Raw genomic sequence first — 24199 nt, 5'->3', positions numbered from 1 at the left:
AACTAGTGCTCATGCTCGACGCGCATTGATCCGCCATGTGATCCGCCGCACCTGACGTCACATCCGCCTTACAGAAGACGATCACAGTCTGCCGGCATTTTCTTTTTTTATATTCTCTCCGATCCGTGGCTTGAACTTGACGCGTCAGAAGCCAAAGGTTGACCTCGAGGTGGATTATATTCGATCTACCTGTTCAAGCCCCGCGCGAGCTGCACGTCAACATGCCTGGTTTTCAGGACCGAGATCGAGGCAGAGACCGCGGGTGAGTCCGTCGAGCTCCGGGCTCACGACGACGGTTCAGGAGCTTCAACCGCAGCGACGAGCAACTGTTGAGCTTTTGTTTGCTCGTCACCTCGTGTTCCTGACGCTAGACTAGTCTGTGAGGTGAAGCTAGTCGAGCTAACTAGCGGCTCTAACTAGTGTTCAGGGCGGAGAGAAAATGGCTGCTAGTAGCAGGTGCTGCGCTTTCTTAGCGAACTTCAGTGATGGCGCAGATCCTGCTGTTGTTGTTGTTCTTTCTGCCTCAGATCCGTTCATCCATAACTGGTCGACACTCGCTCAGACTCGTCTATAAACTCATGACCAACGAACTTGAGTTTCTTCTTCTAATGCTAAGATTAAATCATGTTTCAGTTTCATAAGGATTTCATAAACTAGTCAATAAACTAGTATCAGACTGGAGTCCAAACGTCCGGATTATAGAGTCTTATGTTTGTTTACCAGATAAGATTGATAAATAAATGATCTAATAAATACTTCAAATAGTGAAACAAAAGTTTCTTAAGGATTTCATTTACAAAACACGCCCCTAAGAGTCAATAAACTAGTACCAGAGAGTCTTATGTTTGTTTACCAGATAAGAGTCATAAATAAAAGCTCTTATAAATACTTCAATCATTGAAACAAAAGTGAGCTGTTAATATATTTACATAAATTAAATGATCAAGCTAATAATGTGCATGTTTATAAAAAAGCAGAATAAACATAATCAAAAGAACTGTAATAAAACATTAAGTGAATAATTTCCCCAGAAATAACTTTTTTATTTTTGCGTTTGTGTAAGAAAACATGTTGATCATGATGATGCAACACTAATAGACTCAGGGACTCATTCCTCGTGTTATTAGAATGTTTACTTTGGAGTTTGAGCGCAGAAGTGAAACGATGATATTCTATGTTAATCTTTGTATCTATTGTCTTTGTTATCCTTTCTTTGATCTACGTTCTTTATCTTTAGATTGTCATCTTGAACTTTGTTCTTGTTTCATGAATCTATCGTCTGTGTTGATGTGAGCTGGAGAAAGACCTCCAGAGGGATCAATAAAAGTTTTATCCCTCCATCTGTTCATATTGTACATGTTGTTTTCCAGATATGGAGGAGGACCGCCACGGTTCGGAGGCGGGGGTGGGAACAGGGGAGGCCCTAACTCTGGAAAGTTTGGCAACCCTGGTGAGAGACTGCGGAAGAAACACTGGAACCTGGATGAGCTTCCCAAGTTCCGGAAAAACTTCTATCAGGAGCACCCGGATGTTACGCACAGGGCTGCTGTAAGTCACCTTATTTTCAAACTATATACTATTTAGTGTATGTTGTTTTTGTATCATATTGTTATCACCATGTTTTCCGCACTATAAGGCGGTCTTAGAAGCCCTTAAATTTCTCAAACGACAGTGTGCCTTATATATATGAACATTACCTGGTGAGAAACTTGTTTACAAACACTTTCATGACTCTGAGCCGACACGCCGTGGGAGGAATTGCGTCATTGCGTCATCACGGGGTGGGATTTACGACGCACGTCACGTCATGGACGGCTATGGAGTGATATTACTTCCACCGTTTTGAGCGAGTGTGTCTTGGTAGTTGTACACTCAAAATCACTTTGCTGCGCTTAACCAGTCATACACGTGCGTTCAACACGTCATACACTTGCGTTCAACACGTCATACACGTGCGTTCAACATGTCATACACGTGCGCTCTAGCCGTCATACACGTGCTCAACTTCTCTGCTGCTCAACATTTGTCTGCTCACAACACAGTCTCACGCGCTGCTGCTTGAAGCCTTTTAAACATCATTTGAACATCGTTACCATGGGAGTGAACAAAGTTGTCAGAACGTTTAATAAAGTTTGACTTTATCTGTTTTGTTGACGTTCCCTTTAGCTCAGCTTTATCTAGTGGATGATAACACAACCCCAGTCCAACGTTTGTATCTTTTATTCTCTGCGCCTTATAATCCGGTGCAAAGTATTTATGAAAACACTTCTAAATTCATTCATTGAAGGTGAGCCTTATAATCTGGTGCGGAAAATACGGTACTATTGTGCTGTTTTTAATGAACTGTGACAACTTTTAATAAATTATGTTTGTGTTTTATCAATCATCGTCTGAAACCTGCTGTATACATAAAATATTATTATTTCTTCAAACTATTCGGCGAATATTCATAATGTTTCAGCCAGAACTTTTCATTCTTCTGTGTTTTCACGGTTTGTTTTTCTCGTGTCAATCCAGCAAGACGTCGAGCTCTACCGAAGAACCAAAGAAGTCACAGTAAAAGGAAGAGATTGCCCAAAACCAATTGTTAAATTCCATGAAGCTGCTTTTCCCAGTAAGTGTCCAAACACGACTCTAGTCGATGCTTCTGTTTTCAAGTGATCCGGATACAAAATGATGTGTTTGTGATCGTTCTTTCTTTCAGGCTACGCCATGGATGTCATCGTCAAACAGGGTTGGAGTGAACCGACTCCTATTCAGGCTCAAGGTTGGCCCCTGGCCCTCAGTGGGAAGGACATGGTGGGCATCGCTCAAACTGGATCTGGGAAGACTCTTGCGGTAGGTGTTGTCAGGTGGTTGTGCTGTAAAATATCTTCTGCTGAACTTTACCTTTTGAACTGGTCGTTCCAACTGTTTCTTCTCTCCCGTTGACTAATGTTGGATTATTTCCGGAGCTATAGACAAAAATGTTTGTTCATTTTAATGTAGCAACTGGATCTCAGTTTGACACTTAAAAACATCCAGACTGATCGTCTGTGACGTCTTTTATTGAAGCCTCGACGAGAAGAATTGATCAGAATTGAACGAGTCTTTCTTTTGCTCGTTTGTGGCAGACGTTTAAAGAATAACGAGCGTTATAAACCAAACAAAGACAACTGAGATCCAGTCGCTACATTAAAATGAACAAACTTTTTTGTCTATAACTCATAATAATCGACATGAGAGTAATTTGAATTGTATTTAAATGTTATGACGTCCAGTTGCATGTTTGAAACCTCAGATAGTTTGGCCTTAATTCATGTTTAAATGAAGATCATTCCTTGAATCCTAGACTGTAAAACATGGATAATAACGATGTTATTCTTCCGTCTCCAGTATCTTCTGCCAGCGATTGTGCACATTCAACATCAACCATTCCTGGAGCACGGAGACGGACCGATCGTACGTACATGTTTTCACGCTTGTGTCGCGTCGAGGACGAAACTAACCCGGGCGTCGTCGTGTCTCTGATCCAGTGTCTGGTTCTGGCTCCGACCCGTGAACTGGCCCAGCAGGTGCAGCAGGTGGCGGCGGAGTACGGCCGAGTGTCCCGGCTCAAGAGCACCTGCATCTACGGAGGTGCACCTAAGGGCCCTCAGATCAGGGATCTGGAGAGAGGTGCGTCTTCTGTTCTAAGGTTTCTGAGAGTTTTAAATGTGGCTCTGTGTGACCATGTTCTTCTGAAGGAGTGGAGATTTGCATCGCGACTCCGGGCCGCCTGATCGACTTCCTGGAGTGCAATAAAACAAACCTGCGACGCTGCACTTATCTGGTGCTGGACGAAGCCGATCGCATGCTCGACATGGGATTCGAACCACAGATCCGCAAGATAGTGGATCAGATCCGGGTAATGCCGTTTATTCAATGACATCGTGGATGGTTTGGTTTTGAGGCATCGAGACTGACCTCATGTCACCGTCTTCAAGCCCGACCGCCAGACCCTGATGTGGAGCGCCACGTGGCCCAAGGAGGTCCGACAGCTGGCCGAAGACTTCCTCAAGGAGTACGTTCAGATCAACATCGGGGCTCTGCAGCTCAGCGCCAACCACAACATCTTGCAGATCGTGGACGTTTGCAATGACATGGAGAAGGAAGACAAGTGAGTCAAATGATAACTCTTATCTCTTATATCTCTTTCATAAAAGTCTTGAACCGATGGACGTGTCGATGGATGTCGTCACTCGTTCAGTTGATGTTTCCGAAGTGATCGTGACGATTCTTCTTCTTCTGACAGACTGCTCCGCCTGCTGGAGGAGATCATGAGCGAGAAGGAGAACAAGACCATCATCTTTGTGGAGACCAAGCGTCGCTGTGACGAGATCACCAGGAGGATGAGAAGAGACGGGTAGGAGCTCACGGTTCTACGTCTTCAGATCCATGAAGCTGCAGAAACATCACAGCTCGTTGTCTCTGCTCACTTTGTTACAAACGTGGTTTATTTGAACACACACTTGTGGTGCCAACAAAACATTTTTACCTACACACTGATCTATTTAGTGGCAGCTGGTTTTTAGTTGCAACTATATTGTGCTTAAATTCTACATCCATGAAGTCGCGTGAAAAGTCATCCCCAGCTGTGATTGGGCGGCAAAGGATAGGGAGGACTCGTTATCTCCAATCTTGAAGTGATTTTTCCAATAAATGTCATCGACAAATTGAAGGGTCAAAAAGATTTTTTCTGTGGGGTTCATGCTGTAAGAGAAGAGAAGAGAAGAGGGAATCATCAGAGCCTCACTCCGTCCTGAAGTACTGTATAGATGGAGTGAGGGCTGCACGAGTAATCGTTAAAACTTGCATAAAAACTTACTTACTTATAGTAAGTAATTTGTATTTATATAGAGCTTTTCCAGACCAGGGTCACAAAGCGCTTAAACAATCAAAGCAATATTCACTAAAGTATATACTTTAAAGATCAAGATAAAACTGAGAACAACACAGGAGTCTTAGAAAATCAAGGACAAGCCTGAACAAATAAAAATGTCTTCAGATGTTTCTTGAAGGATAGACGATCTCATTTCCAAGTGACGCCGATTATTAAAATAATAATAAAAAAAATAAAAGTTGTACCGCATTTAGATCCGGGACGTCGCCTTCATGAAAACAAGCGCTCCCTCACAAGCACCCGCCCTCAAGAAGTGATCAAGGCGGAGAAAACTCCAGAGTCTGAACTGTTGTGGAAGGAGTTGAGACTGAGAGAGAAGAAGAGAATGAATCTTGAGGATGATAAATTCATTGTAACACCCCTTTAAAAAAAAAGGTGCTTATTTCTTTTTTTGGGATTCAAAGCGACACAAACCAACACAACGTTACTTGCAGACAGTGATGCTTCAGTAGCAACATCTAGCTCTCATCACCCTTTCACATGTTACACATAAATATTGTTCAAAAAGGATTATTGTGAAAATTATGCAAAGGTTGTGTAGATAAGAAAAATTAAAATCATTGTTTTTTGTTCAATAACTATTTAAATTGGGGGGAAAAAGAGTATCGTGATCTCAATTCTCAGCCGAAAAATTGTGATTCTTATTTTGTCCAGAATCGTGCAGCCCTAGATTGAGCAATATTTTGATAAAGTTTGTGTTCTGTCGTTCTGACTGTCTTTTTATGCTTTTTATGTGTATGACGTGTTGAACACACGTATGACTGGTTAAGCGCAGCAGAGTGATTTTGAGTGTACAACAACCAAGACACACTCGCTCAAACTGGTGGCAGTAATATCACTCAATAGACGTCCGCCATGATGTGACGTGCGTCGTTAATCCCACCCCGGGATGACGCTGTCTTTTTTTGAGAAATTTAAAGGCTTTTAAGTGCGTCTTATAGTGCGGAAATACGGTGGTAACAATTTGAACCTTGAACGTCTTCTCTCGTTCGTCCACAGGTGGCCTGCGATGGGCATCCACGGAGACAAGAGCCAGCAGGAGAGGGACTGGGTCCTCAACGGTGAGCCAAGGGAAAACTCCCTCGACTTCTCTCCGACACTAACTCGTGATCTTCCCGTAGAGTTCCGGTATGGCAAGGCTCCCATCCTCATCGCCACGGACGTGGCCTCCCGCGGCTTAGGTCAGTGCGTGACGTGTGGTTGTGGAAAAAATATGATTTCAGTGTTTCTTACACTTATTTTTTTAAAGAAAGTGTTTTTTTACTTTCTTTAACTTTTCTATGCATTCTCTGAGTTTTTCTCACCTTAAGGTGGAGTCTTTGTGGCAGGCGCTAGGCATGACAATCCGAGGCCTCGAGAGGGAGAAGACATATTGGAAGGGCTCGACTGGCTTGCCACCCAGTGGGCCTAGAGAGGTGAAGCTCTTGTGTGCCAGTGATCTTCTAAAAGGCTGTGTGGCTAAGCCTTTTTGTCTCTGTTGAAAATACACTCACGTCTGTTCTCTGTCCATGGATTCCCCCTGACAAAAACAAAAAAACATCCAGCTGTTTCCAACTCCAACCAAAAAACAAATCCTTGCCCCGGCGATGTGACTTTTGCCGTGCATGCTGTCGTGTTACAGAGTCGTGTTTGCAAGTCACTGGTTCGAGATTTGGATCAATTGTTACGTCTCGGAGCTTTTTTTTTTTCTTTTTTTTTCTCGTCACAGCATGGCTGCTTGTGGACTTACGGTCTTTTTTCTTTCCGTCAGAGTGCTGGAGTTCTTGAGATGGAGAGAGCAGTTGAAAATATTAAGACCTGGCACATGTGATCTAGACGGTAGTGGGTCGTCTGATTAAGAGGACAGAGAGTGACAGCTCAAAAACAAACACAGTTCCTCCCTCGCCTGCGTTTACATAGTCATGTCGAGACCTGCCTAAACCAGAGACATTTTCTCAAGTGATTACTGGCTTCTGGGAACATCTTGCCTCGATGAGACTGCTCTAGTTGTGGGGGCCCGACTTGTGTTCTCACTGTAGGAGTCCCACGGGGGGCCACTCACGACGGGGGGGCCCTGTAGTACCCGGGGGTCTGTTTGCTCTTGGCAAGACGTGTGCAGTGTGGCCTTAAATATCGAGCTTTGAGGCGCGAACCCGGGAAGTCCCGAGCTGCAAAACAAACGTACCAGTGACTGGTCCAATATTGGCTCATGCCGGAGGCCCCAGGGATTCTCGCGGCCCCAACTGCGTAGAAGCTCCTGGATGTCACTTGACAATTTGTGGGGGATTTCGCTGCGTTGGGAAAGGACTAGTGAATGCATACTCCTTAATGGTAAGACTTCCTTCTCCCTTGTAAAGAAAAGGGAGCGAATCATGCTAGCTTGTGATTACGGTAAGCTACAGGAGTGTGCATTGTTTCTCTCTTCCCACAGTAGTTACTCCCCTGGAGAAAAATGAACCCTGTTTTAATTCAAGCGTGTCTCGCTAACGGACTCTTTCCCGCAGCCTGAACCTTCAACTTTCCTCCCTCCCCCCGAGCCCTCAACAGTGCTAACTTTTCTTCTGGTCTGGCTGTTGTGGTGTGCAAACTCCCGTGTGGCCTCCATGTTTTGTTTTGCCACACTGCAACACTTTCACAGATGTGGAGGATGTGAAATTTGTCATCAATTATGACTACCCTAACTCCTCCGAGGACTATATCCACCGCATTGGACGCACGGCCCGCAGTCAAAAAACGGGCACGGCCTACACCTTCTTCACGCCCAACAACATGAAGCAGGCCGGCGACCTGATCGCTGTGCTGCGCGAGGCCAACCAGGCCATCAACCCCAAGCTGATCCAGATGGCGGAGGATCGAGGAGGTAATGTGGTCGTCAGTGTTGAGTGGTTTAACGTTTACAATGTTTCCAATAATTGAATGTCCTCAAAAGATACTGATATTCCAGTGTTTTTATCAATTCTTTATGGTTCTACTTCTATTAATTCGAAATAATGTACAAATATGGAAATAGTGCCAATATTAGTATAAAGAAATCATTTAATTATTGTAATAAGACTTTTAATACACATTCATTTATTTTCTACCGCTTTATCACCTTGTGGGGGTCCCGGGGGAGACTGGAGTCCATCCCAGTATCATAGGGCGAGAGGCAGGGGACACCCTGGACAGGATGCCACACAAAGACAGACAACCTTTCACACACACACTCATACCTATGGATGATTTCCCAATCAATTCTCTATCAACGTCTGTTTGTTTTTGGACTGTGGGAGGAAACCGGAGTGTCCGGAGTAAACCCACGCGACACGGGGAGAACATAAGAACTACACACAGAAAAATACACATTGTTAGATTCAATTACCGTATTCTCCGGACTATAAGTGTCTCCGGAGCACAAGTCGCTCCAGACATAAATGCATAATAAAGAAGTAAAAACATATATAAGTCGCACTGGAGTATAAGTCGTGTTTTTGGGGGAAATATATTTGATAAAATCCAAGAACAGACATGTGATCTTGAAAGATTAAAATAAAACTAGAGGCAACAACAGAATAATGTTCCGTTACATGAAGTGAGAACCTGGTATGTTAACATAACATATGAAGAGTTATTCAGAGAACTATAGCATCAATAACTAACTAGTTTACCAAACCATCCGTGTAACTCCAAATAACTCTTCATCCTCGTGTCACTTTTAAACAACTAACTAACTCCGGAGGTAGAAGATGCTTCCTCTTCTACGTGGAAATGATCAACACAGGCCTAGAGCGCCCTCTGGTGGTTTAGTGTGAAAATAACATGTGAAATGATATAATAATGTGTTCATAATTTCACACATAAGTCGATCCAGAGTATAAGTCGCGGACAAACTATGAAGAAACTGACACTTATTGTCCGGGAAATACAGTAGTTTTTAAACAATATTGTCTCTTTGACGTCTTGACCCTTTAAGTTTAAATTTTATTGAGTATTGTTTTAATTGTTTAAGCGCTTTGTGACCCTGGTCTGCAGAAAGTGTTTTAAGTGCTCACCGCGGTCTCTCTCGCCCCCTGCAGGCCGTGGACGAGGCGGACGCGGCGGCTACAGGGACGACCGGCGCGACAGGTACTCCGGAGGCGGCAGGAGCAGCAACTACGGTGGGAGCAACTTCAGGGACGGCGGCGAGCGAGGGTATGGTAACGGCCCCAAAGGTGGCGCCTTCGGCGGCAACAAGAGCCAGAACGGCGGCAACTTCGGCGGCGGCGGCAACTCCGGCGGCAGCTACGGTAACAGCTTCGGCAACGGTAACGGACAGGGTAAATTCGGCGGCGCCGCCGCCAACCCGGGCGGCTCGTTCGGTAGCCAAGGTTTCCAGGGTCCCCCTCAGTTCGGGGGCATGCAACGGGCCCCTCAGAACGGCATGAACCACCCGTTCCCGTTCAGCGCCCAGCAGCAGCCGTCACAGGGTCCACCTCCGCCCCCCATGCCGGCCTACCCCCTCCCCCCCCCTCCCTTTCAACAGTAGACGCCGGGTTTACGTGGGAACCTGATCTGGGTCTGATTATTAATGGTCATTTATTTTTATTTTTTTAACTGTTTTGTTTCTCTCACAGCAGGGTTGGGATTCCTCAGTGAACCCAGTGGTTTAGATGCTGCACTTTCTGTTTTTGTTACATTCCTCAGTAATTTATTTTTACTAGGTAATGCTATGTTTCCTGTTGTGATAATGATACAGTGATGTTACTGCGATTATTAATAAAGAAAAGGGTGTTTGAGACCCTTTTTCAGCAAAATGGAAAATGTGTGTTTTTGTCGCATTTAAAGGTTGAAAAGTCGCCATAAATATGTTTGGAATAAACATCTGATCTAACGGTGAAGAAGTCGGTTCTTCTGCTTCTCCATCGACTTCTGTGCATTCGTTTGATCCGAGGAAGGATCAAAACAATACATTTGTTTGAGGTAAAATGAAGATGAAGATGCAAGACCTCAAGTACAAAAAATCAAGACGCAAAAATGTTCAAATTATTTAAAAATGCCGAAGTCCGAGCGCTCGGTCCAGTCTCCGTCAAATCCTGGTTCATTGTCCAGATCCTTCCAGAGAGTGGCCCAGAACCTTCAGACTCGGGTTCAGGACCATCACAGCGGGATCTGACTCCATCTCTCGACTAAAGTCCATGTTGTGAGTCCGTTTTCTCTTGTCAACCCTCGACTGATACGACTATAAATCATCACAACCCTAGTCTTATCTTGTGTGTTTGTCTCTAACCAGTGATAGTTACCAGAGAAATGCATCGACTTGTTTTTAACCAACAGAGATAATGTTAACTAAGTTACCCACTAGAACCCTTTCTAAGAAGACCCTTTACTCAGTAGATCTCAAATCTTCAAACATATTTTCATCCTTTATTTTTTACGACTTGCACTCGCAGGACGCACAAAGAGTTCACACACTTTCAACACACACTTTCAACACACACTGATCACAGGCTTCAAAGTAATAAAGTTCAACCTTAGTTTGTGAATAATTAAAGTGTCATGAAGGTAAATACAATAATATTTTTCAATATTAGTTCTAATAGAAAAGGTAATATTGTTAACATTAATGTTTGATAAACAAGTACAGATCTGCGGGTAAATCTGAGCAAATATCTATCAAAGTAAAATACATTACAAAAAAATATATATATTTAGGTTAAAGCAACAATAAGTCGGTCACATTTGACACGTCTCAAGATTCTATTGAATACAATCCATCATTGATAAGTTAAACATTGCTGGACAGTTGCATTCAGTTGAACATATTTTATTTTATATTTTAATTCTAGAGTTAAAATAAAGAACAAATAATAATTAAAAAATACGGAATGAATTAACATTAGTGAATAAATTACGATATAAAGTTAATTACAACTGACGCAACAATATAAAACATTAACATAAAACAAGTATTATTTAATAAGTATTACAATGAATTATTAACATTAAAACAGTATTATTAGGACAACGTTGGACGTCATATTTTTTTCAGTGGCGACACTTAAAAGACGGGAATTAAAGAAATATTTCTAAAAGAAAAAGAAATCAAGTAAATGATCTGTAAAAATCAACGTTGTCAATAAAGTTTTCTAAAGCGGAAGTCACACGATCACTTCCGGTTCGCTGTAAGCGTCGCAAATTTAAACTTCTGGATCTAAAAAAACCTGCTTCTTATCCTTCGAGTTGCAAACACCAGCTTCAAGTAGTACTTCAAGAAGTACCTCCAGGTACTACGATAAGCATCGTGAATACGCGTCATGACGTCAGAGGTTTAAAGCCTCAACATGTGGACTCGCGTCAACAGAACCGTCTTCAGTCCCGTCAGAACTTTCTGCTCCACAGGCGAGGATCTGGACCTGGTCCGGCCTCTGCTGCAGCTCTGCGCGGACAGACATTACGTGTGTCCCGGGGAGAAGAACCTGGACCGCTTCAGAGCCGGACTCTCGTGCGCCTATGGACCTCTGGGCGCAGAACTTCGCGGGAACCTGCTGAGGCAGTGGCGGGTCTCCATGGTGCGTTCAAGGACCCAGATCTTTGGCGTCAAGACTCTGTGTCGAGGTCTGGAGGATGAAGACACAGAGACTTCGAGCTCCATGAGGAAGAACCTTCTTCAGGGTACAACACACACACGCACACACCATGATTGTGTCAGTAAAGGTCATGACCTCTCTGGTGCCTTCAGGTTCCATGAAGCAGTTCATCCCTTCATTCGAGCTCATGAACAAGAAGCTCCCGTTTGGTCTGGTGGAGACAGGAACCTGTTTCCAGTCGGTGGAGAATTTGAGTGGGTGAGTGTCCGAGAGAAGCATGTTCAGGAACCATCAGTAGATTCTGATCCACAGACCTCAGAGCCCGAGCTGGGGTGTAAGTCTGGATCAGATCACTGATGGAAGGTCTGACCATGAATAGATCTGAAAGTAAGAACCAGAATTTTAAAATGATCCTGAAAGAAACTGGAAGCCAGTGAAGAGTTTGAAGGAGAAATGTGAGTTCTTCTACTAGAGCGGCTCAGAGTTCTGAATCAACTGCAGACGAGACGATCCTTCTTGTTAAGACATGAAAACAAACTGTTACAATAGTCCAGACGAGAAGAAACAAACATGGATTATAAGATCCAGATCATGTTCCGACAACATTTTCCTAAGTTTAGAGATTTTTCTCAGTTGAAGGAAACAGTTTGTGGTCAGTTTTCTTCAGTGATCAATGACCGGATCTTTAATCATCTTACAGGAAATACTACTAATATTTGTGTATTTTCTCATGTATTATCCATACTGGATTCATGAGGATCACGTTCAACTGAACAAAAAACTTTTAAAACTTTTTTTTAACTCTGCGTAGGAAACGGTCTCTAAAAATATAAACAATTAATTAGATTTAATATGAATGAACACAATGTGTCCTGAGATGTGAGAACATTATTCCATTAGTGAGATATTTATGTCTTTCTTCTCTAGTCCGGCTGAGTTCACTGAGGCGTCTCTCGTCTGGTTCTGTTCTCCTCGGACCTCGTCCCACTGGCTGGATCACTGGGCTCGACAGAGACTCAAGTGGTGGAGGATGGTGAGTCATGTGATCATTTATGTCGTCATTATGTCTATCATGGGATCATTATGCATGTCACATGATGATATATGAGATCACTGGTGAGTCATGTGATCATTTATGTCGTCATTATGTCTATCATGGGATCATTATGCATGTCACATGATGATATATGAGATCACTGGTGAGTCATGTGATCATTTATGTCATCATTATGTCTATCATGGGATCATTATGCATGTCACATGATGATATATGAGATCACTGGTGAGTCATGTGATCATTTATGTCGTCATTATGTCTATCATGGGATCATTATGCATGTCACATGATGATATATGAGATCACTGGTGAGTCATGTGATCATTTATGTCGTCATTATGTCTATCATGGGATCATTATGCATGTCACATGATGATATATGAGATCACTGGTGAGTAATGTGATCAGTTATGTCGTCATTATGTTTATCATGGGATCATTATGCATGTCACATGATGATATATGAGATCACTGGTGAGTCATGTGATCATTTATGTCGTCATTATGTCTATCATGGGATCATTATGCATGTCACATGATGATATATGAGGTCACTGGTGAGTCATGTGATCATTTATGTCATCATTATGTCTATCATGGGATCATTATGCATGTCACATGATGATATATGAGATCACGGGTGAGTCATGTGATCATTTATGTCGTCATTATGTCTATCATGGGATCATTATGCATGTCACATGATCATATATGAGATCACTGGTGAGTCATGTGATCATTTATGTCATCATTATGTCTATCATGGGATCATTATGCATGTCACATGATGATATATGAGATCACGGGTGAGTCATGTGATCATTTATGTCGTCATTATGTCTATCATGGGATCATTATGCATGTCACATGATGATATATGAGATCACGGGTGAGTCATGTGATCATTTATGTCGTCATTATGTCTATCATGGGATCGTTATGCATGTCACATGATGATATATGAGATCACTGGTGAGTCATGTGATCATTTATGTCGTCATTATGTCTATCATGGGATCATTATGCATGTCACATGATCATATATGAGATCACTGGTGAGTCATGTGATCATTTATGTCGTCATTATGTCTATCATGGGATCATTATGCATGTCACATGATCATATATGAGATCACGGGTGAGTCATGTGATCATTTATGTCATCATTATGTCTATCATGGGATCATTATGCATGTCACATGATGATATATGAGATCACGGGTGAGTCATGTGATCATTTATGTCGTCATTATGTCTATCATGGGATCATTATGGATGTCACATGATGATATATGAGTTCACGGGTGAGTCATGTGATCATTTATGTCGTCATTATGTCTATCATGGGATCGTTATGCATGTCACATGATGATATATGAGATCACTGGTGAGTCATGTGATCATTTATGTCGTCATTATGTCTATCATGGGATCATTATGCATGTCACATGATGATATATGAGGTCACTGGTGAGTCATGTGATCATTTATGTCATCATTATGTCTATCATGGGATCATTATGCATGTCACATGATGATATATGAGATCACGGGTGAGTCATGTGATCATTTATGTCGTCATTATGTCTATCATGGGATCATTATGCATGTCACATGATCATATATGAGATCACTGGTGAGTCATGTGATCATTTATGTCATCATTATGTCTATCATGGGATCATTATGCATGTCACATGATGATATATGAGATCACGGGTGAGTCATGTGATCATTTATGTCGTCATTATGTCTATCATGGGATCATTATGCATGTCACATGATGATATATGAGATCACTGGTGAGTCATGTGATCATTTATGTCGTCATTATGTCTATCATGGGATCATTATGCATGTCACATGATCATATATGAGATCACTGGTGAGTCATGTGATCATTTATGTCATCATTATGTCTATCATGGGATCATTATGCATGTCACATGATGATATATGAGATCACGGGTGAGTCATGTGATCATTTATGTCGTCATTATGTCTATCATGGGATCATTATGCATGTCACATGATGATATATGAGATCACGGGTGAGTCATGTGATCATTTATGTCGTCATTATGTCTATCATGGGATCGTTATGCATGTCACATGATGATATATGAGATCACTGGTGAGTCATGTGATCATTTATGTCGTCATTATGTCTATCATGGGATCATTATGCATGTCACATGATGATATATGAGGTCACTGGTGAGTCATGTGATCATTTATGTCATCATTATGTCTATCATGGGATCATTATGCATGTCACATGATGATATATGAGATCACGGGTGAGTCATGTGATCATTTATGTCGTCATTCTTTTTATCATGGGATCATTATGCATGTCACATGATCATATATGAGATCACTGGTGAGTCATGTGATCATTTATGTCATCATTATGTCTATCATGGGATCATTATGCATGTCACATGATGATATATGAGATCACTGGTGAGTCATGTGATCATTTATGTCGTCATTCTTTTTATCATGGGATCATTATGCATGTCACATGATCATATATGAGATCACTGGTGAGTCATGTGATCATTTATGTCATCATTATGTCTATCATGGGATCATTATGCATGTCACATGATGATATATGAGATCACGGGTGAGTCATGTGATCATTTATGTCATCATTATGTCTATCATGGGATCATTATGCATGTCACATGATGATATATGAGATCACTGGTGAGTCATGTGATCATTTATGTCATCATTATGTCTATCATGGGATCATTATGCATGTCACATGATGATATATGAGATCACGGGTGAGTCATGTGATCATTTATGTCGTCATTATGTCTATCATGGGATCATTATGCATGTCACATGATCATATATGAGATCACTGGTGAGTCATGTGATCATTTATGTCATCATTATGTCTATCATGGGATCATTATGCATGTCACATGATGATATATGAGATCACTGGTGAGTCATGTGATCATTTATGTCGTCATTATGTCTATCATGGGATCATTATGCATGTCACATGATGATATATGAGATCACTGGTGAGTCATGTGATCATTTATGTCGTCATTATGTCTATCATGGGATCATTATGCATGTCACATGATGATATATGAGATCACTGGTGAGTCATGTGATCATTTATGTCGTCATTATGTCTATCATGGGATCATTATGCATGTCACATGATGATATATGAGATCACGGGTGAGTCATGTGATCATTTATGTCGTCATTATGTCTATCATGGGATCATTATGCATGTCACATGATGATATATGAGATCACGGGTGAGTCATGTGATCATTTATGTCATCATTATGTCTATCATGGGATCATTATGCATGTCACATGATGATATATGAGATCACTGGTGAGTCATGTGATCATTTATGTCGTCATTATGTTTATCATGGGATCATTATGCATGTCACATGATGATATATGAGATCACTGGTGAGTCATGTGATCATTTATGTCGTCATTATGTCTATCATGGGATCATTATGCATGTCACATGATGATATATGAGATCACGGGTGAGTCATGTGATCATTTATGTCGTCATTATGTTTATCATGGGATCATTATGCATGTCACATGATGATATATGAGATCACTGGTGAGTCATGTGATCATTTATGTCGTCATTATGTTTATCATGGGATCATTATGCATGTCACATGATGATATATGAGATCACGGGTGAGTCATGTGATCATTTATGTCGTCATTATGTCTATCATGGGATCATTATGCATGTCACATGATGATATATGAGATCACGGGTGAGTCAAGTGATCATTTATGTAATGGTTTTGTGTGTCATGTGATGATAATGTATGTTTTAAACACGTCCTCTAAGAAGTCATTCATCAGTTTATTTAGATGTTCTTCAGTTTATTTAGATGTTCTTCAGTAGATTTCGATGTTCTTCAGTATTTTTAGATGTTCTTCAGTTTATTTAGATGTTCTTCAGTTTATTTAGATGTTCTTCAGTATATTTAGATGTTCTTCAATATATTTAGATGTTCTTCAGTATATTTAGATGTTCTTCAGTAGATTTCGATGTTCTTCAGTATTTTTAGATGTTCTTCAGTATATTTAGATGTTCTTCAATATATTTAGATGTTCTTCAGTATATTTAGATGTTCTTCAGTAGATTTAGATGTTCTTCAGTATATTTAGATGTTCTTCAGTATATTTAGATGTTCTTCAGTAGATTTAGATGTTCTTCAGTTTATTTAGATGTTCTTCAGTATATTTAGATGTTCTTCAGTATTTTTAGATGTTCTTCAGCAGATCACACTCTCTTTGATGTTCTGCACAGTTTGCTGTCTCTCCGTCGGCCTTCAGCTCCAGCGACGTCCAGGAACAGGATCTCGAAGCGTCGTCGTCTCGTGGAATCAAGATCTCCTACGACTTCCCGTGGGGTCAGGAGCCCGTGGAGATGCTGTGGAGCAGAGGAGACTCGGAGCTGCTGGAGATGCACGAAGGAAGTCGTTCGAAGCTTCAAGTACGTCTGACGAGTCACATCGGAGGTCGATCTATGGTTTTAATGTGTTCATATATTAACGTGTTCATGTTAGTCTCGTGAAGGTCGCAGGTCCGTCCCTCACGTCATCTCCGTGTCTGGAAACATGGACCGTGGACTGTTGGCCTTCATGTCCAACTCGCTGCAGCAGCTCCAGAGAGAAGAGACGAGGCAGAGACTTCAGCAGAGAAAGGTCGATACTTCACGACATGTTGTCGTGTGAAGCTCATGATGTTCTGTGATGTTCAGGTCCTGAGGTTACATCCTCTCCTGGCGCCGGTGAAGGTGGCCCTGGACATCAGCCGAGGACCGACCGTGGAGCTGAGACGGGTGAGGAGCACAATATGTGAGATCATTGACGTGCACGCTGACCACAGGACGTGCAGGATCATATGCGTGTTGATAACGTGTGGAGCAATGACGTGAAGATGTCTGTAGGTCAGTGAAGGTCTGCTGCAGGAGTTCGTGGAGGCCGGTGTCTCCGCCTGGCCTGGTTACCTCGACACCGTCCACACGTCGCTGGAGCAGCTCAACACCAAGTAAAGCTTCATTTAGATTCTGAGAAGGTTTCCGCTCATTCTGGTTCTTCACCTTCATCAGGTACGACGAGATGGGAGTTCTCTTCACCGCGATGATGAGCGAGAACACGCTGGAGAGTGGACTTCTTCAGGTGCGCAACCGAGACACCACCGTCAGAGAGACCATGCACATCTCTGAGGTCAAGAACTTCATCTCCAGATTCATCACCGCAGCAGAAAACATCTAGATCTTAAGAGTCAACATCATTATCTTCATCACTGCAGCAGAAGAACATCTAGATCTCAGAGTCAACATCATTATCTTCATCACTGCAGCAGAAGAACATCTAGATCTTAAGAGTCAACATCATTATCTTCATCACTGCAGCAGAAGAACATCTAGATCTCAGAGTCAACATCATTATCTTCATCACTGCAGCAGAAGAACATCTAGATCTCAGAGTCAACATCATTATCTTCATCACTGCAGCAGAAGAACATCTAGATCTTAAGAGTCAACATCATTATCTTCATCACTGCAGCAGAAGAACATCTAGATCTCAGAGTCAACATCATTATCTTCATCACTGCAGCAGAAGAACATCTAGATCTCAGAGTCAACATCATTATCTTCATCACTGCAGCAGAAGAACATCTAGATCTCAGAGTCAACATCATTATCTTCATCACTGCAGCAGAAGAACATCTAGATCTCAGAGTCAACATCATTATCTTCATCACTGCAGCAGAAGAACATCTAGATCTCAGAGTCAACATCATTATCTTCATCACTGCAGCAGAAGAACATCTAGATCTTAAGAGTCAACATCATTATCTTCATCACTGCAGCAGAAGAACATCTAGATCTCAGAGTCAACATCATTATCTTCATCACTGCAGCAGAAGAACATCTAGATCTCAGAGTCAACATCATTATCTTCATCACTGCAGCAGAAGAACATCTAGATCTCAGAGTCAACATCATTATCTTCATCACTGCAGCAGAAGAACATCTAGATCTCAGAGTCAACATCATTATCTTCATCACTGCAGCAGAAGAACATCTAGATCTCAGAGTCAACATCATTATCTTCATCACTGCAGCAGAAGAACATCTAGATCTTAAGAGTCAACATCATTATCTTCATCACTGCAGCAGAAGAACATCTAGATCTCAGAGTCAACATCATTATCTTCATCACTGCAGCAGAAGAACATCTAGATCTCAGAGTCAACATCATTATCTTCATCACTGCAGCAGAAGAACATCTAGATCTTAAGAGTCAACATCATTATCTTCATCACTGCAGCAGAAGAACATCTAGATCTCAGAGTCAACATCATTATCTTCATCACTGCAGCAGAAGAACATCTAGATCTCAGAGTCAACATCATTATCTTCATCACTGCAGCAGAAGAACATCTAGATCTCAGAGTCAACATCATTATCTTCATCACTGCAGCAGAAGAACATCTAGATCTCAGAGTCAACATCATTATCTTCATCACTGCAGCAGAAGAACATCTAGATCTTAAGAGTCAACATCATTATCTTCATCACTGCAGCAGAAGAACATCTAGATCTCAGAGTCAACATCATTATCTTCATCACTGCAGCAGAAGAACATCTAGATCTCAGAGTCAACATCATTATCTTCATCACTGCAGCAGAAGAACATCTAGATCTCAGAGTCAACATCATTATCTTCATCACTGCAGCAGAAGAACATCTAGATCTCAGAGTCAACATCATTATCTTCATCACTGCAGCAGAAGAACATCTAGATCTTAAGAGTCAACATCATTATCTTCATCACTGCAGCAGAAGAACATCTAGATCTCAGAGTCAACATCATTATCTTCATCACTGCAGCAGAAGAACATCTAGATCTCAGAGTCAACATCATTATCTTCATCACTGCAGCAGAAGAACATCTAGATCTCAGAGTCAACATCATTATCTTCATCACTGCAGCAGAAGAACATCTAGATCTCAGAGTCAACATCATTATCTTCATCACTGCAGCAGAAGAACATCTAGATCTTAAGAGTCAACATCATTATCTTCATCACTGCAGCAGAAGAACATCTAGATCTCAGAGTCAACATCATTATCTTCATCACTGCAGCAGAAGAACATCTAGATCTCAGAGTCAACATCATTATCTTCATCACTGCAGCAGAAGAACATCTAGATCTTAAGAGTCAACATCATTATCTTCATCACTGCAGCAGAAGAACATCTAGATCTCAGAGTCAACATCATTATCTTCATCACTGCAGCAGAAGAACATCTAGATCTCAGAGTCAACATCATTATCTTCATCACTGCAGCAGAAGAACATCTAGATCTCAGAGTCAACATCATTATCTTCATCACTGCAGCAGAAGAACATCTAGATCTCAGAGTCAACAACATTATCTTCATCACTGCAGCAGAAGAACATCTAGATCTCAGAGTCAACATCATTATCTTCATCACTGCAGCAGAAGAACATCTAGATCTTAAGAGTCAACATCATTATCTTCATCACTGCAGCAGAAGAACATCTAGATCTCAGAGTCAACATCATTATCTTCATCACTGCAGCAGAAGAACATCTAGATCTTAAGAGTCAACATCATTATCTTCATCACTGCAGCAGAAGAACATCTAGATCTCAGAGTCAACATCATTATCTTCATCACTGCAGCAGAAGAACATCTAGATCTCAGAGTCAACATCATTATCTTCATCACTGCAGCAGAAGAACATCTAGATCTCAGAGTCAACATCATTATCTTCATCACTGCAGCAGAAGAACATCTAGATCTCAGAGTCAACATCATTATCTTCATCACTGCAGCAGAAGAACATCTAGATCTCAGAGTCAACATCATTATCTTCATCACTGCAGCAGAAGAACATCTAGATCTCAGAGTCAACATCATTATCTTCATCACTGCAGCAGAAGAACATCTAGATCTCAGAGTCAACATCATTATCTTCATAACTGCAGCAGAAGAATATCTAGATCTCAGAGTCAACATCATTATCTTCATCACTGCAGCAGAAGAACATCTAGATCTCAGAGTCAACATCATTATCTTCATCACTGCAGCAGAAGAACATCTAGATCTTAAGAGTCAACATCATTATCTTCATCACTGCAGCAGAAGAACATCTAGATCTCAGAGTCAACATCATTATCTTCATCACTGCAGCAGAAGAACATCTAGATCTCAGAGTCAACATCATTATCTTCATCACTGCAGCAGAAGAACATCTAGATCTTAAGAGTCAACATCATTATCTTCATCACTGCAGCAGAAGAACATCTAGATCTCAGAGTCAACATCATTATCTTCATCACTGCAGCAGAAGAACATCTAGATCTCAGAGTCAACATCATTATCTTCATCACTGCAGCAGAAGAACATCTAGATCTCAGAGTCAACATCATTATCTTCATCACTGCAGCAGAAGAACATCTAGATCTTAAGAGTCAACATCATTATCTTCATCACTGCAGCAGAAGAACATCTAGATCTCAGAGTCAACATCATTATCTTCATCACTGCAGCAGAAGAACATCTAGATCTCAGAGTCAACATCATTATCTTCATCACTGCAGCAGAAGAACATCTAGATCTTAAGAGTCAACATCATTATCTTCATCACTGCAGCAGAAGAACATCTAGATCTCAGAGTCAACATCATTATCTTCATCACTGCAGCAGAAGAACATCTAGATCTCAGAGTCAACATCATTATCTTCATCACTGCAGCAGAAGAACATCTAGATCTCAGAGTCAACATCATTATCTTCATCACTGCAGCAGAAGAACATCTAGATCTCAGAGTCAACATCATTATCTTCATCACTGCAGCAGAAGAACATCTAGATCTCAGAGTCAACATCATTATCTTCATCACTGCAGCAGAAGAACATCTAGATCTCAGAGTCAACATCATTATCTTCATCACTGCAGCAGAAGAACATCTAGATCTCAGAGTCAACAACATTATCTTCATCACTGCAGCAGAAGAACATCTAGATCTTAAGAGTCAACATCATTATCTTCATCACTGCAGCAGAAGAACATCTAGATCTCAGAGTCAACATCATTATCTTCATCACTGCAGCAGAAGAACATCTAGATCTCAGAGTCAACATCATTATCTTCATCACTGCAGCAGAAGAACATCTAGATCTCAGAGTCAACATCATTATCTTCATAACTGCAGCAAAAGAACATCTAGATCTCAGAGTCAACATCATTATCTTCATCACTGCAGCAGAAGAACATCTAGATCTCAGAGTCAACATCATTATCTTCATCACTGCAGCAGAAGAACATCTAGATCTTAAGAGTCAACATCATTATCTTCATCACTGCAGCAGAAGAACATCTAGATCTTAAGAGTCAACATCATTATCTTCATCACTGCAGCAGAAGAACATCTAGATCTCAGAGTCAACATCATTATCTTCATCACTGCAGCAGAAGAACATCTAGATCTTAAGAGTCAACATCATTATCTTCATCACTGCAGCAGAAGAACATCTAGATCTTAAGAGTCAACATCATTATCTTCATCACTGCAGCAGAAGAACATCTAGATCTCAGAGTCAACATCATTATCTTCATCACTGCAGCAGAAGAACATCTAGATCTCAGAGTCAACATCATTATCTTCATCACTGCAGCAGAAGAACATCTAGATCTTAAGAGTCAACATCATTATCTTCATCACTGCAGCAGAAGAACATCTAGATCTCAGAGTCAACATCATTATCTTCATCACTGCAGCAGAAGAACATCTAGATCTTAAGAGTCAACATCATTATCTTCATCACTGCAGCAGAAGAACATCTAGATCTCAGAGTCAACATCATTATCTTCATCACTGCAGCAGAAGAACATCTAGATCTCAGAGTCAACATCATTATCTTCATCACTGCAGCAGAAGAACATCTAGATCTCCAGAAGGACAATAAGTTAAAAGGTTAAAAGTCTTTACAGTGTTATTTATTGAAAAGAAAGAAAAATTCAATAAAGTTTTTTTGAATTTATTGAGATTTTTATTTTGTCTTGTTTTTCTTTAACCTGTTTGTTAAAAACGATGTTTAAGTTTCAAGAAACGACACAGAAGAAGATATGATGATGTAATGACTAGTAAAGAAAGATGTTATTAAGTCATATTATATGTAATGACTAGTAAAGAAAGATGTTATTAAGTCATATTATATGTAATGACTAGTAAAGAAAGATGTTATTAAGTCATATTATATGTAATGACTAGTAAAGAAAGATGTTATTAAGTCATATATGTAATGACTAGTAAAGAAAGATGTTATTAAGTCATATTATATGTAATGACTAGTAAAGAAAGATGTTATTAAGTCATATTATATGTAATGACTAGTAAAGAAAGATGTTATTAAGTCATATTATATGTAATGACTAGTAAAGAAAGATGTTATTAAGTCATATTATATGTAATGACTAGTAAAGAAAGATGTTATTAAGTCATATTATATGTAATGACTAGTAAAGAAAGATGTTATTAAGTCATATTATATGTAATGACTAGTAAAGAAAGATGTTATTAAGTCATATATGTAATGACTAGTAAAGAAAGATGTTATTAAGTCATATTATATGTAATGACTAGTAAAGAAAGATGTTATTAAGTCATATTATATGTAATGACTAGTAAAGAAAGATGTTATTAAGTCATATTATATGTAATGACTAGTAAAGAAAGATGTTATTAAGTCATATTATATGTAATGACTAGTAAAGAAAGATGTTATTAAGTCATATTATATGTAATGACTAGTAAAGAAAGATGTTATTAAGTTATATTATATGTAATGACTAGTAAAGAAAGATGTTATTAAGTCATATTATATGTAATGACTAGTAAAGAAAGATGTTATTAAGTCATATTATATGTAATGACTAGTAAAGAAAGATGTTATTAAGTCATATTATATGTAATGACTAGTAAAGAAAGATGTTATTAAGTCATATTATATGTAATGACTAGTAAAGAAAGATGTTATTAAGTCATATTATATGTAATGACTAGTAAAGAAAGATGTTATTAAGTCATATATGTAATGACTAGTAAAGAAAGATGTTATTAAGTCATATTATATGTAATGACTAGTAAAGAAAGATGTTATTAAGTCATATTATATGTAATGACAGTAAAGAAAGATGTTATTAAGTCATATTATATGTAATGACTAGTAAAGAAAGATGTTATTAAGTCATATATGTAATGACTAGTAAAGAAAGATGTTATTAAGTCATATTATATGTAATGACTAGTAAAGAAAGATGTTATTAAGTCATATTATATGTAATGACTAGTAAAGAAAGATGTTATTAAGTCATATTATATGTAATGACTAGTAAAGAAAGATGTTATTAAGTCATATTATATGTAATGACTAGTAAAGAGAGATGTTATTAAGTCATATTATATGTAATGACTAGTAAAGAAAGATGTTATTAAGTCATATTATATGTAATGACTAGTAAAGAAAGATGTTATTAAGTCATATTATATGTAATGACTAGTAAAGAAAGATGTTGATGGTAAAAAGCGTTTACAAATCTATGACGTCATGACGGGACGACAGA

At 40.0% G+C, this 24199-nt stretch overlaps 2 protein-coding genes across 2 annotated transcripts; both read left to right on the top strand.

Annotated features, from left to right (window-relative positions):
- Positions 1–53: 53 nt before the first annotated feature.
- On the top strand, positions 54–9679 carry LOC148087341 (putative ATP-dependent RNA helicase DDX5). The gene is made up of 13 exons (XM_087787328.1): positions 54–262; positions 1371–1548; positions 2518–2614; positions 2705–2838; positions 3376–3441; positions 3516–3657; positions 3726–3886; positions 3966–4138; positions 4274–4384; positions 5921–5982; positions 6043–6102; positions 7539–7760; positions 8956–9679. Exons 1-13 carry the CDS (start codon positions 222–224, stop codon positions 9402–9404), a joined length of 1896 nt encoding a protein of 631 aa, XP_087643454.1. The 5' UTR covers positions 54–221; the 3' UTR covers positions 9405–9679.
- A 1360-nt stretch (positions 9680–11039) lies between these two features.
- polg2 (polymerase (DNA directed), gamma 2, accessory subunit) lies at positions 11040–18165 on the top strand. The gene is made up of 8 exons (XM_087787340.1): positions 11040–11530; positions 11598–11703; positions 12373–12478; positions 16839–17024; positions 17098–17235; positions 17292–17372; positions 17481–17581; positions 17643–18165. The coding sequence occupies exons 1-8, from the start codon at positions 11200–11202 to the stop codon at positions 17806–17808; spliced, it is 1215 nt and encodes a 404-aa protein (XP_087643466.1). The 5' UTR covers positions 11040–11199; the 3' UTR covers positions 17809–18165.
- The last annotated feature ends 6034 nt before the right edge of the window (positions 18166–24199 follow it).

This window comes from Callionymus lyra, chromosome 1, assembly GCF_982586985.1.
Source record: "Callionymus lyra chromosome 1, fCalLyr1.hap1.1, whole genome shotgun sequence".
In the NCBI taxonomy this organism is placed as follows: Eukaryota; Metazoa; Chordata; class Actinopteri; order Syngnathiformes; family Callionymidae; genus Callionymus; species Callionymus lyra.
This window is presented reverse-complemented; position numbering and strand designations above follow the sequence as displayed.

Bases quoted from the DNA above. Each gene is read 5' to 3' on its own strand.
- LOC148087341 (XM_087787328.1), top strand. From the start codon at position 222: ATGCCTGGTTTTCAGGACCGAGATCGAGGCAGAGACCGCGG. The intron at 2,839-3,375 runs GTAGGTGTTGTC...TTCCGTCTCCAG, and splicing joins GATCTGGGAAGACTCTTGCG to TATCTTCTGCCAGCGATTGT. The intron at 5,983-6,042 runs GTGAGCCAAGGG...ATCTTCCCGTAG, and splicing joins GAGGGACTGGGTCCTCAACG to AGTTCCGGTATGGCAAGGCT.
- polg2 (XM_087787340.1), top strand. From the start codon at position 11,200: ATGTGGACTCGCGTCAACAGAACCGTCTTCAGTCCCGTCAGAACTTTC. The intron at 11,531-11,597 runs GTACAACACACA...TGGTGCCTTCAG, and splicing joins GAGGAAGAACCTTCTTCAGG to GTTCCATGAAGCAGTTCATC. The intron at 17,236-17,291 runs GTCGATACTTCA...TGTGATGTTCAG, and splicing joins AGAGACTTCAGCAGAGAAAG to GTCCTGAGGTTACATCCTCT.